We start from the raw sequence: 22,483 nt of genomic DNA, 5'->3' as shown, positions 1-22,483 counted from the left end.
GTAGAAACATGACTTCACGACGGAGCTCACTTGTCGGTTAAGGTTGAGCTCGGAGTCAAAGATGACACCGAGGTTCTTGACATGTGGTCTGACAAGGGTGGACAGGCTTCCCATGTTGGTGCTGAGCTGAGTGATGACGGTGGTGTTGCCGATGAGGAGGATTTCCCCCTTGCTCTCATTCAGCTGTAGGAAGTTCTGGGCCATCCACTCCTTCACATCGTGGAGGCAGTCCATCAGGCGCATCAGATCGGCGGGGTCGTCAGTGTTGATTGATAAGTAAAGCTGGGTGTCGTCCGCATAGCAGTGGAATGAGATCTGGTAGCGTTGAGGGATTAGACAGAGGGGGAGCATGTAGAGGGAGAACAAGTTAGGGCCGAGGATGGAGCCCTGAGGGACCCCACAGGTGAGGTTGGCTTGTCTGGAGGAGCTGTCTGCTATGTGGACGGCGTAGGTTCTATTGCTGAGGTAAGGCTTGAACCAGGACAAGGCGGTGTCGGTGATGCCAACCTCCTGCTGGAGTCGATTAAAGAGGATGGCAGATGTAGCCTTTTTGCAGGAAACTCATCTTCGGCTGTCAGATCATGTTAGACTACGTAGTAACTGGGTAGGCCAATACTTTCACTCGAGCCTCAATAGTAGGTCGAGAGGTGTAGCTATTTTAATTAATCAAATACTTAATTTTGTGGTCTCGGAGGTCAGGGTAGATACAAAAGGCAGATATGTTGTTGTGGCGGGTACCCTTTGCCAAACACCGGTACTTTTAGTAAATGTATACGCTCCCAACTGGGATGATGCAAGCTTTGCCAGCAACCTGCTATCGTCCCTTCCACACTTGAACACTCACCATCCTATTTTAGGAGGCGATCTGAACTGTGTGATGAACCCTCTATTAGATAGATCAAGCCCTAGGACTCAACAACAGTCCGCTATGTCTAAACATACCCAGCCATCACCTTGTCTCGAGACATCTTAAGACTCATTTGTCAAGACGTCTTGAGACACGTCTAAGGACGTGTCTATAGACATGGGTCTTAAGATGTCTTGGAAATATGAAGATGTCTTAAGATGGCTTGAGATGTCTTGGAAATATGAAGATGTCTTGAGATGTCTTGAGATGTCTTGGAAATATGAAGAACACAATGAATGTCATAGTATTGTCTCAGCATTTTATTATTTAAAAAACAACATACACAAATACATAATCATACTGTGGATTACTAATTGATAAAGACATTTACAGGAAATTGCAGGAACTATTATAAATAGGAACAAAATGATTATGTGTACAACATTATTATATGAACAAAATTATTATATGTACAAAACCTTTTGTAGGTAGGACACTATTGGACCTCGGCCCAAATCTAGTACTGAACCTGACCCCCCATGCTAAACCATTTGGAAGTACAGTATACTAGGACTCCAATTCAGACACACTGGGGGGCTGTCACAAATCTACTAACTCTAATTATGTAAAATACAAATAAATAAATAAACAAGAATGTGTTGTGTAACAACTCCCCCAAGATTCCCCTCCACCACAGAGAGACTAAACTGTCCTTCTGAAAGAGACTACACTGACATCCTCCATCCCAGACAGACTACAATGACCACCATCACAGTGTGACATGGGAGAGTTACTCCATATGAGAGTAAGGATCTCTGTGGAGTGGCAGGAACACGGTCCCTTCAAACAGGAGCTGTGGATTCTCTGAAAATAAAAGACATCAAGTATTAAGGTAGGCTATAGATTCCCATCAATATTTTTTATACAAGGTCTTTCAGTAAGACTATTTTACCTGACATGGTAGCCCATATGCCTGTGATTTTCACCGGTTGCCTGTGGTTCCTGTCTTCACCAAGTAGGGTTGGGTTGAGTTGGGTTGGGGTTGTCTCCACAAATGACCCAACTCTGATAGTCTTTATATCAAATCTGAGAACGAAATTCAGTATGCTAATTATAAAAGGGGTATGCTATTGAGGGGTATTATTTTAGATAATTCATTATTTTAAAATATTATTTTCTTTAGATAAACAACTAAAATAAAAAATCTAAATTAGATGCTATTGATACTGCATAGAAACACATTGATATAATATACTTGTATGTTTCAGGGGACAATGTTGCACTCTGATATTGAGTGTGTCTCTGTGCTGCTTGCCCAGCAAGAGGGTTGTCAATATTTTGGATGACAGGCTTTCCCCTTTTCCAAACCTAGGAAATAAAACAGCATGCATATGATTCAAAGAATGCTCTCTTACAAGAAGTTAATACTGACTTATTTGATAATTAATTGTATTAAATATTGTATTGAAATAATTAATACATTTATGATCAACCCCACCCTACCAGACCTTTGGTCCGAGGAAGACCTGTTCCTGTGTCAGGATTCTATTCTCCATCCTCTCCATTAGATCAGGTTGCCGCATATTTTTTGACACCTGTAGTTTTGACAGCTCTGGCAACACCTCGTTTCCATGCTGCCTTAAGCCTGTTTTGGAACGAGTTATATTTTGGTACCAACATTCTAGATATCTTTGGTATAACTGACATGCAGGAAATAATACTGTACATGATAAATACAGATAATACAGTTACTTAAGTAAATAAACACATTTTGAAGTAGATGTTCCTACCAAGCCCTCGTCTTTGCCGAAGATCAGTGGCCGATACTAATGCGACTGAACCAGATGCTCTGTATACAGGGGCATAGCCTGGCAGCCCGTGTACAGGTGTATTGTCTGCCACATGATTGGGTGCTGACAATGTGGTGATGGAATCCAAGACTGCAATCCTCTTGACCATGGTCTTCTCCATACTAACACCATTCTTGTGAGCGATGACTGAAGCACAACATTCATATAAAACAATTAGCTTTAAGCACCTATATGGCCTTGCAAATTTAATACTGTATGTGTAGTTACATTTACCCATGTCCTTGACCCTGTGGTGGTATCGGTCAAAGCGGTTGCAGTCTCCAATCATGGGGTGGCCCAGCACATCTGTTTGCTCTCCAGTGTGATAGCCACAATGAATGTTGGCACGGTTTGCAACATCTGCTTTCCATATCTTAGAAAATATGACACCAAAATGTACTTACTTCTGCTAAATGGTGTTAATATGAGTTAATATGTTAATATGAATTAATATCTAATCAAACCACACTGTTTTGATGCAAAATCCTGTAAGAAAAATTATATATATATATAATAATGATATCAATAATAACTCACCCTCTCGAAAAGTTTGTGGTGGTCACATATCTCGACCTGGAGTTGCCTTGCTTCGTCATCCGTCAAACTAGCTGATCGGATCAAAGCCAAGTATCCACTCAGCAAGATGTTGGCTTTAGTCACTAGTCGGCAGGTGTTGCGGCCAATGTATTCAACAGAGGCTGCTGTAAATGCCTTAGGGCAACACATGACATCTCTGGCTATGATGGGCCACATCTGAATGAGATGGAGTACCTCACAGCCAGTGGCACATGCCAAGTGATGAACATCTGGGAGCTGAAAGTATAATGTGGTGTGTAATGCAATTTCATTCAGAGCTGTTCACACTTCTCACAGGACATGGACTTTGATGACAAACATGTACTATTTAGTGATCTTAAAACAGTTGCTTGTTATATTAAGTGTGTTCTTCACTTCAACTTCCGTAATATGGAGAAAAAAACCAACAAATTCTAGCGCAATTCAGGATTTGCAGAGAAGAGGACCAAATCACCAGCGGGTGTCACATATAACAAACAGGCAGACTATTAGAGAGAAAGCTAGTTCCCATTGACTTTGGTTGTTCTTTACTGAAGTCAATGGGGACTAGCTTTCACTCAAGTAGTGCTGGCAACCTCCCTGTGTGTTATATGGACAAACTGCACCTGTGTTTCAAGTGGCATGTCGGTGAGGAGATGACACAAGTTTCATTTTTGGGTAAACTGTTCCTTTAACAATTAAATACACCGGCGTCAAAATGTATAACTGTGACTTACCTGCTTGAGCCAGTGTGGTCTGTCAATTGCAACAATCAGATTGGATACGAACAGTTGCAATTGTGTCTTGATGTTGCCCCAAATTAGACTTATTTGGAGTCTTCCAACACCAAGGGCATCTAAGTGGAAGTGATCGATTCTTGTCTGTAACAAAATACAAAGCCAACAGTTGTATTGCTTTTACATGGTTTTATCATTATATGCTTTCTATTTGAATCATTTTTAACACGAGGCAGAACAGGAGATTTTCAGTCCATTAGTATGTTTTTCTTAGTTGCAACCATTTCCAGCAACATGGCAAAAACATATACCTTGCTCTGAGCTTCATTAGGCATAGGTAACATGCATGTATAGACAGAGCTTACATTAAAACATTTACCTGAATGTGCGGTTCAATGACAATGTCATCAGAGAAAAGCTGGTTGTTTTGGCTGAACAAGGTCCCAGTCTCTGTTTCTTGTCGTTTCCTCTCCACTACACCCATCTCAGACATGCCAGCGATAATGATGTTGGTGTTGGACTTTGTTCTGCGGGGTGCTTCACTGGCAATCTGTGGGTTGGAGAGGTCGGCCTTGTCGACTGTGCAAATTCTGCATCTAAGAGAGACATCATTTTAATAAGGGATGCATTTGAAAGATTTCACACAATGTACATAACCAAGAAGACCAAATGGCCAGAGAAGTAATACTGAATCTAACCGTTTGTTTGCGGTGGAAGACAAACAGTTTGCACAGTGGTTTGCCTGGGGCATATCGGCATTGATCTCCCCAATTCCTCCACATACAAACACATTGCCTCCATAGTAAGGGCAGTTTGCATAATACCCCTCCTGTAGTCTGCGTATGTATGGAGAAATGGCATTCATGCACTGCTCAAATGATGTCCCTGATTTGGAAAGAAGATATATCTCAATCTCACATGAACCATGACTTAGACATTTTAACCTTTGTTAAAATGTGCTGATTATTATGCTACCTGGTTCTCCAAGGCCTATGATGCCCATGTGCTCCCTTTTTGCCGCCTCAGAGCGGGGCAGGTTACCGACTGAAAAGTACATTCCGTTAGTGGAATGGTACTTCCTCCTGTACAGCCCAAATACATCAAAATATAAATGGATGTAGAGTGGCAGAACTGGTACCCCTTTAACGAAACAATTTTATGGCAACCATTACTTCATGCATGTTCTTGTTCAGCTTACTCACAGCAACCTATCATATTTGATAAGCCATGAAACTATGACTTAACAGTGCCAATGAAAAGCAGTAGTGCAATATCATGGTAAGCTTTTTAGCCTACCTGTGGGTAGTTCTCTTTCTGGCTGCCCTTCACTACAATGAGCAGGGAGAGTTGCTACATCTTTGATGTATCTGCTGCTTGGCTCTTCAAATGCAGTGGCAGAGTGGTTGCTGTATATGTAGTAGCCAGTGAACTGTGGAATCTGAGGTATTTTCTGAACCACAGTATCCACTTTGATGGACTTAAATGCATCAGATATAAATAGTTGTTCTCTAACAGGTGTTAGACTGTGGAACTGTTGATGATTCCTCATCTCAAGGCCATGGAAAAGTATTCTGCACCTGAGCACTAGATCCTGGATGGAGCTGTCAAATGCTATGGACTCCACTCTTGCAAGACGCGATCTGCGGTCGATGTTGATTTTGATTATGTCACAGGCAGTTACCTTGAAATATGAAAAATGAATCAAGTTACACAAACTGATGACATGCATCTTTTTGGGTGGGCGCTATTTACCACATTTAAGGGCAGTTACCTTCCCTACATTGGTGCCAATACATTGTATTCCAAAGAGTTTGCTCTCATGAAATAGCCTGGAGTTACAGGCGTCTCTATGGCAGTCGGTCACTGGCACAAAAGTCATTTTTGCCATATGCTTGTTGTTCTCCAAAGTTTTTGCCACTGTTTTCTCCATGTCAAAATAATAAAAAGAAGAATCTTCTCCATGCACACTAATAGGCACCGTAGGCAGTTTTTTTCTGATATTCTGAAATAAGGAATAGCAGTGGAATTACATAAATACAGTATATGGTCTTATAGTGATAGCTATTTCATTAGCATAGAAAAATAACTTGTATCACTATAGCCTACCTTGAGAGCACTGACATTAGGTGGGACGTCCTCCTTCTTGAAACTCTCATGTGATATGATTTCAAGTCAACTTGAAAATGTTGCCTCTGAAATTCCTGAGGTTTCAAAGAACAAGCTCAGGGCTGCTTCTGTGAAAGATCTCCATGGATATGGATCTGGCTGAAGGGGCAAGATAAGTGATGAGTAGAGACACCCAAGCAGATCACATCCCTATCAAAACCATAATAGTCAACAACAACAACAAGACTGCCAATAGTTAAATTAAAACAACATTTGGGTTTCAGTTTACCACTCCATTGTCATGAGCATTTCCAATGTCCATCTCCTCCTCTTCCTCTGGCTCAGGGGCTTGATCACTGTCCATCTCCCCCTCTGAATGAGGCACCTCTTGCTCTTCATCATGACCGTTATGATTGTCATCAAAGTCAGATTCCCTGTCACTCTGAACTAGCAAGCAAGGCACAAAAAGCAATATTTTATCAATAGGCCTAGACAGAATCTGTAGGCACCTATGATTAGATTGACAAAGCTGGGGATGACATTTTCTCCATACAAACTGACACATTCATTACCCAAAGGCAAATCTTAATACCAATACAGCCAATTCGATCAAGTGAGGCAATGCCAATTTGACATTACCATATAGTAGTAACTGTTAAACGCTTATCCCCTAAACTCAACATAACAAATGAGGACTTTGTGGAGTGCAAGGTTCGTTGGATGCCCTTCAGATATATAAATCTAACGTCAAACATGACACAACACAAGAAAAGCACAACAGGTGGACAGCAACATTGTAATGATCCCACTCAGCCAACTTATAGATAATAAACCATATCTCAAAGTAATTTGTCTTAAATTGAAGTAGTGTCAGTGACATAAACGTTGGAATGTCTCAAGACAGTTTAGATGTTAAAAATAATGTATGTTCTCTTATTCTTAACAGGGGGGGAGTGTTGTCCAAGCGATCCGAACGAGTCCGACGCATTATATAGGCTACAAAATGTTATATTTATCTAGAGCAAAACTATCTCTATGGTGCTGCACCGAAGCTCGGATAATGTCTGGCTGTACCTGCTAAGGTTACTATGGAACAGAGTTGCGCGTGAGCTAATCTGAGTAATTCCCGCCTCTCGCTGGTGCGCGACCTACAGAACTAAGCTTTCTCCCTTACCCTTATAATGATAAACTCACCTGTGTCATCCAGAAGCAGATGTTTCTGGAGAGGAGAGGAGAGAGGATGAGAGGAGAGGACGACTCCTTGTTCCAAATTTGAGCAGATTCGGCCAGAGCAGAGGGAGAGTCGTCAGAGGTGTGTGATAAAAATATATACAAAGGTGGAGAAGAGCATTTTGTGAACGCAAACCTGGTCCTAACCATTTGTTCCTGGTCAAAACAATGCCACGTGGCAAAATGCCCTTTTACAGAAATGGCAGAAACAATACAACACCCAGAATGCAGTGGGGTTCTCCCCCTTTCCAAGGCCACTCCCCATGCCTCTTATTGGACCAGAGCAGAGCACCCACAGGCCACTCTGATTGGACCAGAGCACAGCTAGTGTGTATAACATTATTATTACCCATTTAAAACCTAAAATGTAATGATAGAAAGCTGGTTGAAAATGGGTGAAGCCGTCTTTTAACTGCGAGGGCAGAGTAGCCTCCGCACTATAGTCTCACCAAACAAGAGAAAATCTACTTCAAAGCCCATTGCACACCGTTTCACACCACTTTGAGGAAACATGCAAGTCATTAATATCTGTATTTTTTCGATTGCAGATACAGCATGTTCAATGCTCTCAAGAAACGGGCCGAGAGGAAGATCCTGCCAACCTCCACAGAGGCTGAAGTGAAAAATTTGGTTCAAAGAGCCACCAAGCTTGCTTTCAAGCATATGGGAAGGAACGGGAGGGAACTGAATGAGTCGTGCCACAGCATGACAGACGTTTTTCTGTTGGCGTGGCACAAGGCAGTGCAAAGTGATAAAGATGCACAGACCGCAGCAGTTAATTTCGTATATATTGGTATCTGTTACTACTAAAAATGAAGAAGAGTTCTTGAGCAAATTTAAGACTTGTTTATTCAAAAAAGCAGGTTACACAGCATGGCCCCTCAATGGAGCTGATGGTCCGAATCGGTCACAGGATGAAGTCAAAAATATGGATGTGAAGAAAATAAAGAGGCAGAGTCCATCTGCGTAGAGGGCTTTATACCCTGTCACTATTATTTCGCTGAGCCAACTAAACAGAGTCCACGTCACTTTAATTTGGTAGTAGGTGAGGCCATTCTCCGTCCTGCAAATAGGATGTCATTGTCTTATTATAATGCACTAATACAATTCCAATGCAACCTATGTTATGGCCGTCTTGCTGACTCGGACCCCAATGCAATTATCCTCCCATGATGACATTCCATCCTCTGCACATGCATTGTCAAAAGGCCACCGTGTGTCTCTCCCTATCTCTCCTAACAGAAACAACACAAACGGACGGTTATCTAGTGAATAGGGGAACGAATCAGATAAATGACAAATATGTTTCTGCCCTCAAGCAAGCCCTGGATGAGTAAAGAGGGAGTCAAACAGAGTCTCCTACTGTGTTGCTTTCACTACGTGGCCGTTGGGTTGCCATGGCTACGTCATATGAAAATACACTACACAGCCCCCCTCGGAACACGCAGAGTGTGTTCCGAAACTAAACGACAGACAGAAAAACTACATCAACCCATCAACTACATCAACACATCAACACATCAACACATCAACACATCAACACATCAACACATCACTCAGTTCATCATGCATAATACAAAAACTGAGATACAGAAATTTCCAACGACCGATGTTTCCCTCGTCCGAAGCGGCAGGGTCAGAGGTTGCTAGCACATGGCCCCAGTTGGAGAACAGCCTTTACCGCTGTCTCAGATTGATAACACTTTCATAGTCAGGAGCTTCCATTGTCGCGTAACCATTACATCACTTCACAACCGACATCAATCACATGATATAGAAAGAAACAAACAGGAACCGAAGCAAACAATCACAAAACATCACTTAATAAACAAATCATCAAAAGAGGAAACAAAATCAGAAAGCAAAGCAGAATCCAGCTTTTGCTCATCAGCTATGTCGGCCATCATTAAAGCATTAACCGGAACATCAGAAATACACTTTCCAAAACATTTGATTAAAATACCAAGTAACATAATACAGATGATAATGACAACAAGAATAATAGCGACGGACCTGATCATATTACCAATACCTGAAAAAGCAGAATCAAAGAAATCCAATGTATTCCAACCGTGTTCTTTACGTAAATCCTCTATACCCTTCTTGTTAGATTCATGGAAATCATACAGAGCGTTACCAGAATCCGAAATATAACTGCAACATTCACCGCCTATCAAAGCACAAGTACCACCCTGACTGGCCAAAATAATGTCCAAAGCCATTCTATTTTGGAGAGCTACATTCTTAGTTTCAGTCAATTCAGTAGCCAGGGCAGATACTACAGCATCCGAAGCATTAATGTGTTTTTCAAGAACGGATGATAGGGCACTTAATTCAGTCTGAGAGTTGTAGACACCATAACTTGGGAATATTAGGCCAAAAAACTTCTGAGCGGTAGATAACGCCCTACGACTACGATGGGTTGCTTGTTTGTGAAGTACAGACATCTCTTCCCGAGTAACTTTCCTAATCAAAGGTATCAGATGAGCTAAATAACAAAGACCCTCACTCAAAGCAGGAAGCTTAGAGAATGCATTATTATCACACACAAGAAACACACCCTCCGGGAGTTGAAGCTCCGTACCAGGATACGGGAAAATGACACCACCTATACAAGACGCGGCCCCTAGCTGACGAAGCGCGCTGCCCTTGAGCCGAGATTGTATGTCAATACAGGTTGTAATATTTACGAGAGGCATGACCTTAAGCTGCGTGGTGCCTTTCTGCCGTCTGGTAGTATTGGTATCATGTAATTTCATTTGAGGCACCATAGCACAATCAACAACTTTACATTTCAATCCAGAAATAACAACTGAACCTCTCCACCGTGTAGAAGTCACACTCCCAGAACATAACAGATGAGGACTCAATGCAGTACCATTCAATTGAACGAACATAGCTTGGATAATATATATCTTCTTCGGACCTGTTGGTTGTGACAAATGTGTAAGCCTATCAATAATAACCTTCCCCACACCGCTAGGCCTATGGTGTTCGTTAACTGCTGCTGTCAGACGTTCCAACACACCAATATCCACACCTGCATAGGAAGAATTTAAAGGAACCAGAATCGTGCTGGGCTGACAAGAAGAGCTCTGGTTCTTGCCCTGTAAAACAAATTGGGCTAAACCCTGCCAATTATAATGAAACCATTCTGCTTTAGTTAACGGTATGGGGAAAAACATAGGAGCAGATGTACTTACAGGGACCTGTTGACAAATCCAGCAATCAGAATAATTCATTTTTGAAGCAAAATCTTTCATGATACTAGTGGCAGAATTAGGGTGGGACCGTGTCCCCAGGTGATTAGAATCATACAACAAATAATCGTCAGTAGCGACTACAATCACCTTCGTAGAAGCCTTCACAGCAACATTTTCAACCTTTCCTGGTAACTCAACGTGAACATATTCATGCACAAATTTCTCACAGTCCAACCTATAGTAGTGTGGATAGTCAGGAGTGTTCCTACAAACTTTGTCCTTGAAATTGTTGGATTCACTAGACACCTGTTCACCGATATTACGTCTAGCACACCAATACGAGTTCAACACCTTGTCAACATTAGTTAATGTCACACGAGTTTCTTGCGTGTTGCTTGAGTGTTGATTAAGTGTAACATATTTAGCATCCAGTAAATACCACTCGTCCGCTTCGGCGGTATAGATCAAACAATCATCAACAGTACAACGTGAATGTGGGCAAATAAAAGATCTACCTGCTGTGATCATTCTTTTCTGACGTCCAGGCATAACAGTGTGTGAGTGAAGTGTAACATTGTCCAAGGAAGTCAATGGGGTAGGAACACTAAGGGGTATATTAGTCTCTGAAACGGCATGGCTTGAGTTTCCTCCTAATTGGCCTTGGTGTATCACGGGATCTGTCTGGTTGGGGTGTATCACTGACAGGTCTGTGTCTCTCAATGGTACCTTGGTCCGGGCAGCCGCCCGGGTTGCTGACATCTCCGTCTGGAGCATTGTCAGGGTCGGAAGGGGTGACAACAGGGGCAACACCAGGCTTGGTAGAACCCCCAAGAGGGGTGTCGCAGTCCCTTGGTCCTTCACGATCTCCATTGGCCCACTCATCTCTGGGCTGGACAGGGTCTGGGACGAGGCCCCCGGCATCATCTGCATCACGGCGCAGATACTCACCAACATCTTCGTCAGCCTGGATGTCCAAGCTGTGGACTTCCTCGTCCCCAGGGGTCTCCTCACCATCCTGCTGAGGCTCTCCCTCATCGTCCTCATTGGGTGCCTTGATGCAGTGATGAACGTGATACCAGGTGGGGGACCCCTTGATTTGGATGGCAGTCCCAGTGCACCGAACGACCTCGTATGGTCCTTCCCGTCGAGCCTCATGCCACTTCCGTCTGTAGACCTTCACGTATACTTTGTCACCCGGTTGCAACGCGTCCTTCCTCTCCTGTGCGTTCACCTCCTCTTCACGTTCCTGTTTGTGGAGCACATAAGAAGAGATACTCTTTTGCCGGTTAGTCATGTACTGTACATAGGCTTTCATGTCACTCTCCAAGAGAGCCAAACTTGGCCCTTTCCCACTGGTTCGTGCACAGGGAGCTGTCATTATTCTCCCCATAGCCAGTTCATGGGGAGTCAAGTGCAGCCCTCGAATCTCACTGGAACGACAGGCCATCAATGCAAGAGGGAGTCCTTCCACCCAATTAAGACCTGTATGCTGACAGACCTTAGAAAGACGGTTCTTAAGGACCCCGTTCATCCTCTCTACCATCCCCTGGCTTTGAGGTGAGTAAATACACCCAAATCTCTGCTTGATTCCCAACTTTTGTAGTATAAGCTTTACCGTCTTATCCACAAATTCCTTACCATTGTCTGACGCTATCCTATCTGGAATTCCAAACCTAGGTATGAATTCTCTGCATAGGAACTTTGCTACAGACTGAGCATCCTTTTTTCGAGTGGGGCATGCTTCTACCCATCTGCTGAACCTGTCCACTACAACTAACATGTACCTGTATCCTGCAACAGGACGAATCATGTCCACATAGTCAATCACCAAGTGTTTCATTGGCCCGTTTGGGGTAGGGATATGCCCAGTTCCCACTGGTATTCCAGGTCTGATATTGTTTTTCAAACAGACCACACATTGACCAAGGATATGGTCTATTTGTTCCAATAAATATGGAGCCCAAAAACCATATTCCTTGGTGATCTTGCGTCTTACCTCCCCCCTGGCCACATGTGCTAATCCATGGGCTTCCTGTATCAGCATGCCTAATAAATCTGGGGGTGCCACAACCAGTCCCTCATGATTTCTCCATAGACCTGTGTCATCCTGACTAGCCCCCCTTGTTAACCATAGGTTTTTGTCTAGCGCATTTGCCCCACTCTGTAACATCAACAAATCCTCAAGCGTGACCATGCCCTGTAACTGTGTTTCATGTGTGACCAGCAGAACTTTACCTGCTTTGTCTGCTCCTGTAATGGCTTTGGCTGCATCATCTGCAGCCCTGTTACCTTGTGTGACATGTGATGAGTCAGATCTGTGTGCGGCACACTTCACTATGGCTAATTCCCTTGGTTTCATCATGGCTTGTAACAGCTTCATGATTTGAGCGTGGTGCTGAATAGGCGAACCATCAGTTTTCTTAAAACCCCGTCCCTTCCATACAGCTCCATGTAGATGACACACATTATGGGCGTAGGCAGAGTCGGTGTATACTGTCACTCTTCGTCCGGTTCCCAAGTTGCATGCTTCTGTGAGGGCAATTAACTCAGCCAATTGAGCTGAACAAGGCTGAGGAACAGCCTCGGCTTGTTCCACAATGAACCCTGAATTTTGGGATCGGACTATGGCATACCCAGCACGTAAACTTTCTCCTACCCGGTAACAAGATCCATCAGTCCAATACTCAACGTCAGCTTCCTTTAAAGGCAAAGCTAGTAGATCTGCTCTAAGCTTAGAGTACCTCATAGCTTCCTTCACACAATCGTGTGGTTCCCCATCTTCTGGGGTTGGCAAGGTCTCTGCTGGGTTAAGTGTGTTACATCTTAGTAATGTTACATCTTCTCTTTCCAACATCCTGTAATAATTCCTAATCCTAGGCATCGTCAAAGTATACTTGCCTTGATTCAAAAGATTCCTTAGACTGTGGTGGCAGAGAATGGTAATTGGGTACCCCATTGTTAAGGTTGTTGCCTTCTCGTACATAAGATATGCCCCGGCCATTGCTCTGTAGCATGGCGCGAAACCCATTTCTACCTCTGAATATGCGACAGAGTAATAGGCTATGGGCTGTGGACTAGGTCCAATGCCTGTTGGTTGCGTAAGAACAGCGCAGGCATACTTCCCTTTGGCTGAAGAAGAAACATACAATCCAAATTCTTTGGAATAATCTGGAAGCGCTAAAGCTGGCGCTTCTTGTAATTTGTGTTTAATTGTCTCAAACGCCAAATCAGCTTCCCTTGTCCAAGTAATGCAACATTGGAGTTTATCACTACCTGTTTCCTTAATCATCCCCCTCAATGGAGCGACCAGTCTAGTGTAATCCTCCACCCATGCTGAACTATACCCAGTAATGCCCAAAAACATCATCATTTCCCTAACCGTTCGTGGTTTTGGAGCCTTCTGAATAGCTTCCAAGTGTTCGTTAGTGACACTGCGATGTCCCTGTGTAATAGATTGTCCTAAGTAAGTTACCTTTTCCTGGCAATACTGTAGCTTCTTTTTAGACACCTTGTGTCCCTTCTCCGCCAAAACCTTTAACAGTTTAACGGAATCCCTGTGACATGTTTCTTCATCTGGGGCACAAAGGAGTATGTCATCCATGTACTGAATGGCAGTACTACTTATCGTCTGCCCTAACCCGTCTAAGTCCTCCTTCAAGACCTGATTAAAAACATGAGGACTGTGTTTGTACCCTTGTGGCATTCTGGTATATTGATAATGTTGACCTTTGTAGGTAAACCCAAATAACCCTTGACTTTCTACACTAAGAGGTATAGAAAAGAAAGCCCCGCATAAATCAATCACTGTAAATACTTTGGCTGTAGATGGAATCTGAGTCAACAGCACATGAGGATCAGGAACTTCGGCTGGATAGCTGACAACTACCTCATTCACAGCCCGTAGGTCATGTACCAGACGATATGAACCATCAGGTTTCGTTACTGGCAGAAGAGGTGTGTTACTTAACGGATATTGAGTTATCTTCAAGACTCCTGCCTCTAACAATCCTTTGATCTGTGGCTCAATTCCATCAATTGCTTCCTGCTTCAATGGGTATTGGTTTTTCCAAGGGGGTTTTGCACCCGGTATGAGTTCAACTCTCAATGGACGAGCTGATTTCACAAATCCAATGTCTGTACTGTTCTTTGCCCACAGGTCTGCTGGCACATTCTGTATCATTTCTTCTCTGAGGTCTTTTTCAGGTTGTACAGGAAGGATTAGCTGGTTCATTAGCTTCACAGTCTGCGGATGTCCTATTCCTTGAGCAGAGATCATCAGTTTTGTGAACTGTCCATCAATGCTCCTCCAGATAGCAGGGTTTTCTTTTGTCGTTACAAATCTGGCTCTTTCTGAGTCTGCCATCATTGCCCCTAAATGCTTCTGTTTATAGTGTTCAGATATCATAAGTGTCACATGAGGGATGCTACCCTCAATCTTATGCTCCTGATCTAGATAAGTGTCACTGTTTATCTTCATAGCCACTCCCTGAGGGCCTAGGATTATACAACTTGTACTAAGCTGTACCTGTTTTGGCTGATGCTTCAGCCACTCATCTGGGTTTGCATCTGCAACTTCTCTAAAATACTGGAGTGTACAATGCAATGGATCAGTAGGCCTTCTGGCCTCGGACATGTGTGCCAGGATATAATTGTCCCACATCCTTGCTGGTTCCATTAGGTCTGGGCTAAGCCCTCCCACCCAATACACCATAGATGCGTTGTTGTCCATCATGACAGACAGCTGTCTGTTCTCTTGTGGCACTGTCACCCGACAGCCGTCAGGTGTGCATTTCACTGTACAGTTCAATTGGCATAGTGCATCTCTCCCTAGTAGCCCTATTGGCGTGTGTTCTGATACAAGTATTGACAGATCTGCTCTCTGTCCTTTGTACTCTAAGCTTACAAGCTCAGTAGTAGGGATCAGCTGTTTAATTCCCTCGAATCCGATTGTCTTCACATATTTCCCAGACATAGGAAGGTGCGTGGCATCTTCAGGCTTCAGACAGGTGTAGGCTGCTCCACTGTCCACCATCAATTCTAATGGACGTTGGTTGACCGACACCCATATGGTAGGTTCATCTTCAGGCCTGTTCGTCACCACCAGCTGGCACCCCCCTCTCGGATCTTCTGGGCACCCCTATAGCCCAGCTGGTGGGCCTCCGTAGGGGTTCACCACTCCTGGAGCCGGTGTAGCAGGGGGCCTATATCTTCCTTTTTGTTTCCCCCCTGCGCCCCCCTGGTTCTTCTTCCAGCAGGTACGGGCTAAGTGTCCATCCTGGCCGCATTGGAAACATGGTCCTAACATCTTCTTCCCGGCTGCGGTCCATCCCTCTTGTGGTGGTCCTTGGCCAGGCTGGTTGTATGGCTGGTACGGAACCACTTGCACCCCTGGTGGCCCCTGTGGGTATGGATACCCCCCTTGTGGCCCCTGTGGGTATGACTGGGGAGGGACAGTTTGCAGTTGCTGTGGTTGAGATGGGACCTGTAGGGCTATGGTCTGCACTCTCTCTCTGGTTTTCTTGCCTTCAGTCAATTGTACTTGAGTTAGTTTTCTGAGTGAGTCTTCGTCTTGTGCCTTCTGTATCTGAATCTTCTTTCTAAATAATTCTACTTGGTGTGCTACGTTGTCTATATAAACAGCCTTGTTCATGTGTCGTAGCCCCACCACTTCTGCTAACTTGTTCTTAACTGGGGTAGGGAGACCTTGTTGAATCTTTTCCCTGATTATGGCTTTTTCTAACGGGTTATCTTCGGCATCCTTCCCTGTCACACTTCTCCATTGAGAGTGCACACGGGCTACAAAACCCCTGGGATTCTCATCTTCTCCCAGTGGCATCACGATGATATTGTCTGGGTGAATGTGAGTAGGGTATGTCTCTCTGATTGCCTTCCACAGCCTGCCTCTGTTTGCTGCGAAGAGCTCTGGGTCATAAACTGATGTACCGATATATTTATGAAGTCCTGCCTTCGTCAATATTTCCTGCATGGTGTCCAATCCTGTAATAAAGGCTAAGAGTCTTTTCAGGTCTCCCATCGCGGCCTGCGTCCCTGTCAGTCTCACGTCCATCTCGTTAGTCCAAGGGTGACCCCCATCTTCTAGGACTGGGAGTTTTTCGATCACTTCAGACAGATCTGTATGACCCCAAGGACGATATTCTATCTTGTTATCTCGAAACAGCACCGGGAAGATCCCCTGAATTTCCTCTTCCTCCGATGCCTTCCCTCTTGGTCTAAGGCCATAATTGCTTACTAGTGGCTCCGTTCTTTCGTCCCACCTTGGTGTCGCTGTAGACCTTGGGAGGTTCGGCTGGGATGTATGATGTGATGACACTTGACGATATTCTCTTGAGAGGTTCGGCTGGGATGTATGAAATGATGTCACTTGAGCTATCTGTTCTTCCAGTTCCTCTATCTGTCGTATACAACTTTCCTCCTCTCTTAGGCTTCTCTGGAGTTTTCTTGCCCTCTTTCTTAACTCCTCCTTATCCTTTTTCACCCTTTCTTCCTCCTCTTCCTCCGACATCCTCTTCTTTTGCTTTAAGCTCTCTTTCTTCTTCTCTATCTTCAGAGACTCCTGCTCATCTTCAGAACCACTTTCTTCTTTTCCCTTTTTATAGCGTCTTGTCCTTCCCTGTTTTTCGGCCCTGGCTATTAGTTTTCTGATCTGAGCACTGTAACCTCCCTGTGCATTGCTGTCAGCACCGGAACATTCGCCTTCACCTCCACTGCCATCTTCACTGTCATCTGTCTTGTTCTCTGGTTCGAAATCCACGGTCACTTTTGCTCTTCCCCTCTCTAGTACATTATCACCCCCATCTTTGATAGTGAAGGCTCCGTTCGTACTTAGGACGGGGACCTGAGGGTAGATCCGCTGAGAATTGTCCTCCAGTATCTTGGCATAGGGAGGAGGACTGGAGATTGGAGCTGTGTGTGAGAATGGAATGTTCACTTTCTCTCCCATTGCTTTGGCCAATTCATCTCTTTTTTCTGGATCCATGTGAGCTGTTTTCTCATTCCAAGCTAATGCTACTTTCTGCCCCTCTACCTTGAAGAGGTCTAAAATAGCTAACTCTAACCTGCGTTTCTCTGATCTAATCTTTCCTTTTTGATGCGCCTTATGTGCATTGATAAGTATCTCCAATGTTGCAATTAATTGTAAGTCAAAGGTGCCCTCTTCTGGCCATGGTTGTTCAATGTCTGCCCAACGAATATTCCATTTCGTTGACATTTTGCTAATCTCCTTAACAAGAGGATTCATTTTTTCCACTATAGCCACAGGGGATGAATTTGCTAATATTCCCTTGTCTGTATTAACAGCCCTCACAATGTTACTGGGTTTGGCTCCCATGTCTGAAATATTTATACTGCTTAATATGCTGAAAATATGCTATAAGGTGTACTTTTCTTACAACCCACCTTCTGTTGCCGTATCTGCTAAACAGATGCTAGTCCAACTTTTAACTGCGTCAACTGTCTACACAGAACATTACAATTCAGAACAACGGATTGTTTCAGTGGTATTGTGTATTATTGACTTAAATGTAATCTATGTGTGTGTGTGTTTTAATTTAAATTTAATTAAAATTTTAATTCAATTTAATTTAAATTATTTAAATAATTATAACTAATTAATCACTAACAATCAACTATCACTATTAATTAATATTAATTAATTATTAATAATCATAACTAAATAATCATTCAATTCAAATTTAAATTCAATTTAATTTCAATTCAATTCAATCCAAATTTAGTTTAGTTTTAATCTAAATGTTTTTCCCTTATTGTGTATGAATGTGTATCACTTAATTGCTCAATCAATACCAATTATAGTTCAGGTCAACTTTAATTATTAAACTACAAAGGCTGTTCAACACAATTTATCAAATTACAAAAGCAGGTCACGCTCTAAGTCTTTCTGATTCACAAAACCCTTGACTGATCAATCCTCAGATAGAAACTGTTCTGCTATTCTTTAATCAAAAACTGTGAAAAAGAACTTAACTTGAAATAAAAAGATGTAAAACACGAATAATGACAACAACCTGTAAAGAAATCGATTTATCTTGGAAGGAATAAAATGATTAATTATTAATTACAATCTGTAAAGAAATCGACTTGTTATTTGAAAGGAATGCATAATTAATTAGACTTAGTCATTAACACTTCATTGATGCAACCCTGTGAAAGAAAACGTTACCATTGGACTATTACAATCTGTCCACTAGATGGCAGCAAGTTCCTTCCCCAGACCTGTCAATGAAATTTCTCCAAACCACTCTATCCCACTGGTCAATTCACTTTCCTTATCTTTTAGAATACGACACAACCCATGCGAAATGAATCCAATTTTATCTGCAAGAAATAAGTAATGTATTTAATCAAAGTCAGGTTCCTTTCTAAAGGAATGCTTATTATTCACCAAATGAACCTCACTCTAACACTCTCCAATGCCTTTTTTCCACAGCCTCTGTACTTGAACGCCTTGAGCGCCTGCAGGCATAAGGCTTGACGGCACTAAAGTAATTAGCTGACAATGGTCCTCTTGTCTTCTCACAAACACGGACTATGCTCTTTCAAACTAGGAATTCAGATTCCATACAATAGAATAGAGCTATTTCCTGCTCATAAACACGGACTAAGCTCTTACTTACAAAACAGACTTTACAGTCCAATTACACTTTTATCAAACAGGAATGCTCATTCCATACACATAGTAACATAATCATCAGCTTCTCGCTAATCTTCACAATAACCAATATTGCCGACCCATTAACAAAACGTCTTCCGTTAATTTTCTGTCGACAAGCCTACACTTTTCATATAGACACTACTAAAGTTCGTCTTCCTTTAGTACTCTACTGACAGCGCATTCGCAAAACGCGCACTGAAGCAATTCATCCTTTGCTCCACAATACACACGATACTTCTACAATATCGTACAATTACACATTTATGTACAATTACAGATTTCTAAATCCGGCTCTTTAAATTCAATCCAATTGTAATTATCTTATATTTCTAACAGATACTCAACACAAATCTAAATTCTTTTGTTTTACAGCTTAAGACCATTTAATTACATCAAAGCTGGAAGTCTGACAGAGAGAGAGAGAGGGACAGAGAGCAGAGAAAGGGGGAGCAGAGAAAGGGGGAGGAAGCAGAAGTCAATGGGTCACAGAGGGAGAGACAGAGAGAGCAGAGAGAGAGGGAGGGGGAGCAGAGAAAGGGGGAATGGTACTTACCTCCAGGCGCTGAATGAAGAGATGTAAAAATTGACGGTCACTCTAATCACTATAAGCTATATATATTTACTCGTGGGCTAGTCTCGCCATTATTTCGTATATATTGGTATCTGTTACTACTAAAAATGAAGAAGAGTTCTTGAGCAAATTTAAGACTTGTTTATTCAAAAAAGCAGGTTACACAGCATGGCCCCTCAATGGAGCTGATGGTCCGAATCGGTCACAGGATGAAGTCAAAAATATGGATGTGAAGAAAATAAAGAGGCAGAGTCCATCTGCGTAGAGGGCTTTATACCCTGTCACTATTATTTCGCTGAGCCAACTAAACAGAGTCCACGTCACTTTAATTTGGTAGTAGGTGAGGCCATTCTCCGTCCTGCAAATAGGATGTCATTGTCTTATTATAATGCACTAATACAATTCCAATGCAACCTATGTTATGGCCGTCTTGCTGACTCGGACCCCAATGCAATTATCCTCCCATGATGACATTCCATCCTCTGCACATGCATTGTCAAAAGGCCACCGTGTGTCTCTCCCTATCTCTCCTAACAGAAACAACACAAACGGACGGTTATCTAGTGAATAGGGGAACGAATCAGATAAATGACAAATATGTTTCTGCCCTCAAGCAAGCCCTGGATGAGTAAAGAGGGAGTCAAACAGAGTCTCCTACTGTGTTGCTTTCACTACGTGGCCGTTGGGTTGCCATGGCTACGTCATATGAAAATACACTACATTAACTCTGTTAAAGACAATGATTTATGATTTTACTTAGATTTTTGTACAGTTTTTTTTATTATTTGTTACATAAACGGCTGTCATGCTGTGGCATGACTCGTTCAGTTCCCTCCCATATTTTATAAAAATGAAATTGTATATACCGTAATAATTTAATATATTTAATAATGTAATATATTTGTTATATATTTATTCTATTTATTTAATTAATATTAATTATACTATTTACTTGTTCTAATATTTAATGATTTGTTACATATTTAAAAAGATAAAAATGAAATTGTATAATAATTTAATATATTTAATAATATATTTGATATATATTTGTTCTATTTATTTAATTAATTAATATTTATTATACTATATACTTGTTTTCATATTTAATTCACTGTATTTACTTGTATTAAACTATTTTGTACTTTTCTATTTAATTGTACTTGTATTAAATGTTTTATCAACTTCCCAGAGATGTCACTCGTTGTTTATGCTCATCGTGAAGGCCGGGAGTGCATTCTGAATAGCCTAAAGTGCCTGTAAGTAAAAAATGATAGGTCAAAAAGTGTTTTATCTTGTTTGATTCCTATGCAAATCAGAGACCCTATAAAAACAAAGATATTGATTCCAAAATTACATTAACTATTATCCTTGCATTAATGCTCCGTTTTTTCATTCTCATCCATTTTATGTTATTGTTCTTGATGCCTATATAGTTTACCTTGTATTTTTTTAATTTATTTTTTATAAAATCTATTATTTATTATATATTATTTTAATTCACATTATTTAAGATCAATTCAACTTATTGAGTGATTTGTTGATTACATTTTTTGCTTTCTTACGCGATTTGAAAAGTACACGCACAGATTTGATAGGGGCGGAGAATCACGTGTTTGCACCACGTGTTTGGAAAGGTCAGGGGTGACGCACACTCAGGCTTTGATTCCGTCCAACTTTATTTGATCGTCGACGACGATAGAAAATGGCAACGAACAAGGTGCAGCAGCACTTTTGGAGCGAGGAAGAGACCTCAGTCTTCCTTCAAATTATGAAGGAATAAACATTAAATATAATGGAATACGTCGATGGAAGACGTCGTCGAAATAACGACATATTTAAAACATGTGTGTGACAAACTTCAGGAGGCAGGGTTTGACGGAACAGTCGACAGGCGAGGTGCCGGTGGAAGACCCTCCAGGCGGCCTTATTCAGAGGTTAAAGACAGAATCGCACCAGCGGCTCGAATCCTTAAAAACTTGATTAATTTCGCCGCTATGGATGAAACACTGGGACGGAGACGGAGACCACACAAGTTGAAGGGGAGTGGATGTCGTCTCTTGTTTGTTCTTCCAGAAATGTATCGACATCCTGATCGAGAAGGAGTACCTGGAGCGCGTGGACGGAGAGAAGGACACGTACAGCTACCTGGCTTAACAACAACAACAAACAAGCGTTTCCATTCTTCTCCTCCACCTTCCCCCTCTTTTTTTTTTTTTTTCTTCTTCATCATCAGTTCTCAATCAGTTCATCAGTTCTCGAGTAATAAACTAAACAAAAACAGAAACACACTTAGCGAAATCAATCCAGCCGTAGCGGTGGGAGTACGACATACGACTTTCATAACACTTTGAAAACATTGGAGTCAAACAGTGTGCGCTCAATTGGATGCAAAGGTTAATTGGGAGTCATTTCATGAGCAAGAAGCTTCCGTTCTGCTATTTCTCTACTCTGCATTCACGAATCGATGAAGACGCAAGAAACCCCTTCAGTTTCAACAACGGATTGTGATAACAGAAAGCAGTTCCAACAACAGAAGTGAGTTAAGCCCTCACGCTTTCCATCCCCATGCTGGGAATCAATTCCACTACCTCTCGTTATGAGAGCTGGGAGATGGAATACGACCACTACCAACACTATTTTTATGACGACCACGACCCAGATGAGGATTTCTTTAAGTCCACCGCGCCCAGTG

At 42.3% G+C, this 22,483-nt stretch overlaps 1 protein-coding gene across 1 annotated transcript in view; it reads left to right on the top strand.

The window, feature by feature from the left end:
* Nucleotides 1-21,945, top strand: part of LOC308164474 (histone deacetylase 6-like) — a gene marked incomplete at both ends in the record, with an annotated part of 53,772 nt that extends 31,827 nt beyond the window's left edge. The window contains one exon of the mRNA XM_080538557.1: nt 21,865-21,945. Within this exon, the coding sequence (XP_080394683.1) occupies nt 21,865-21,945 (81 nt within the window). The remainder of the gene's footprint in view (nt 1-21,864) is intronic.
* Between the last annotated feature and the right edge of the window lie 538 nt (nt 21,946-22,483).

This window comes from Nansenia antarctica, assembly GCF_963989245.1.
Source record: "Nansenia antarctica genome assembly, chromosome: 8".
Classification (NCBI taxonomy): Eukaryota; Metazoa; Chordata; class Actinopteri; order Argentiniformes; family Microstomatidae; genus Nansenia; species Nansenia antarctica.
The sequence above is the reverse complement of the archived record's forward strand: the minus strand, read 5'-3'. Positions and strand labels throughout refer to the sequence as shown.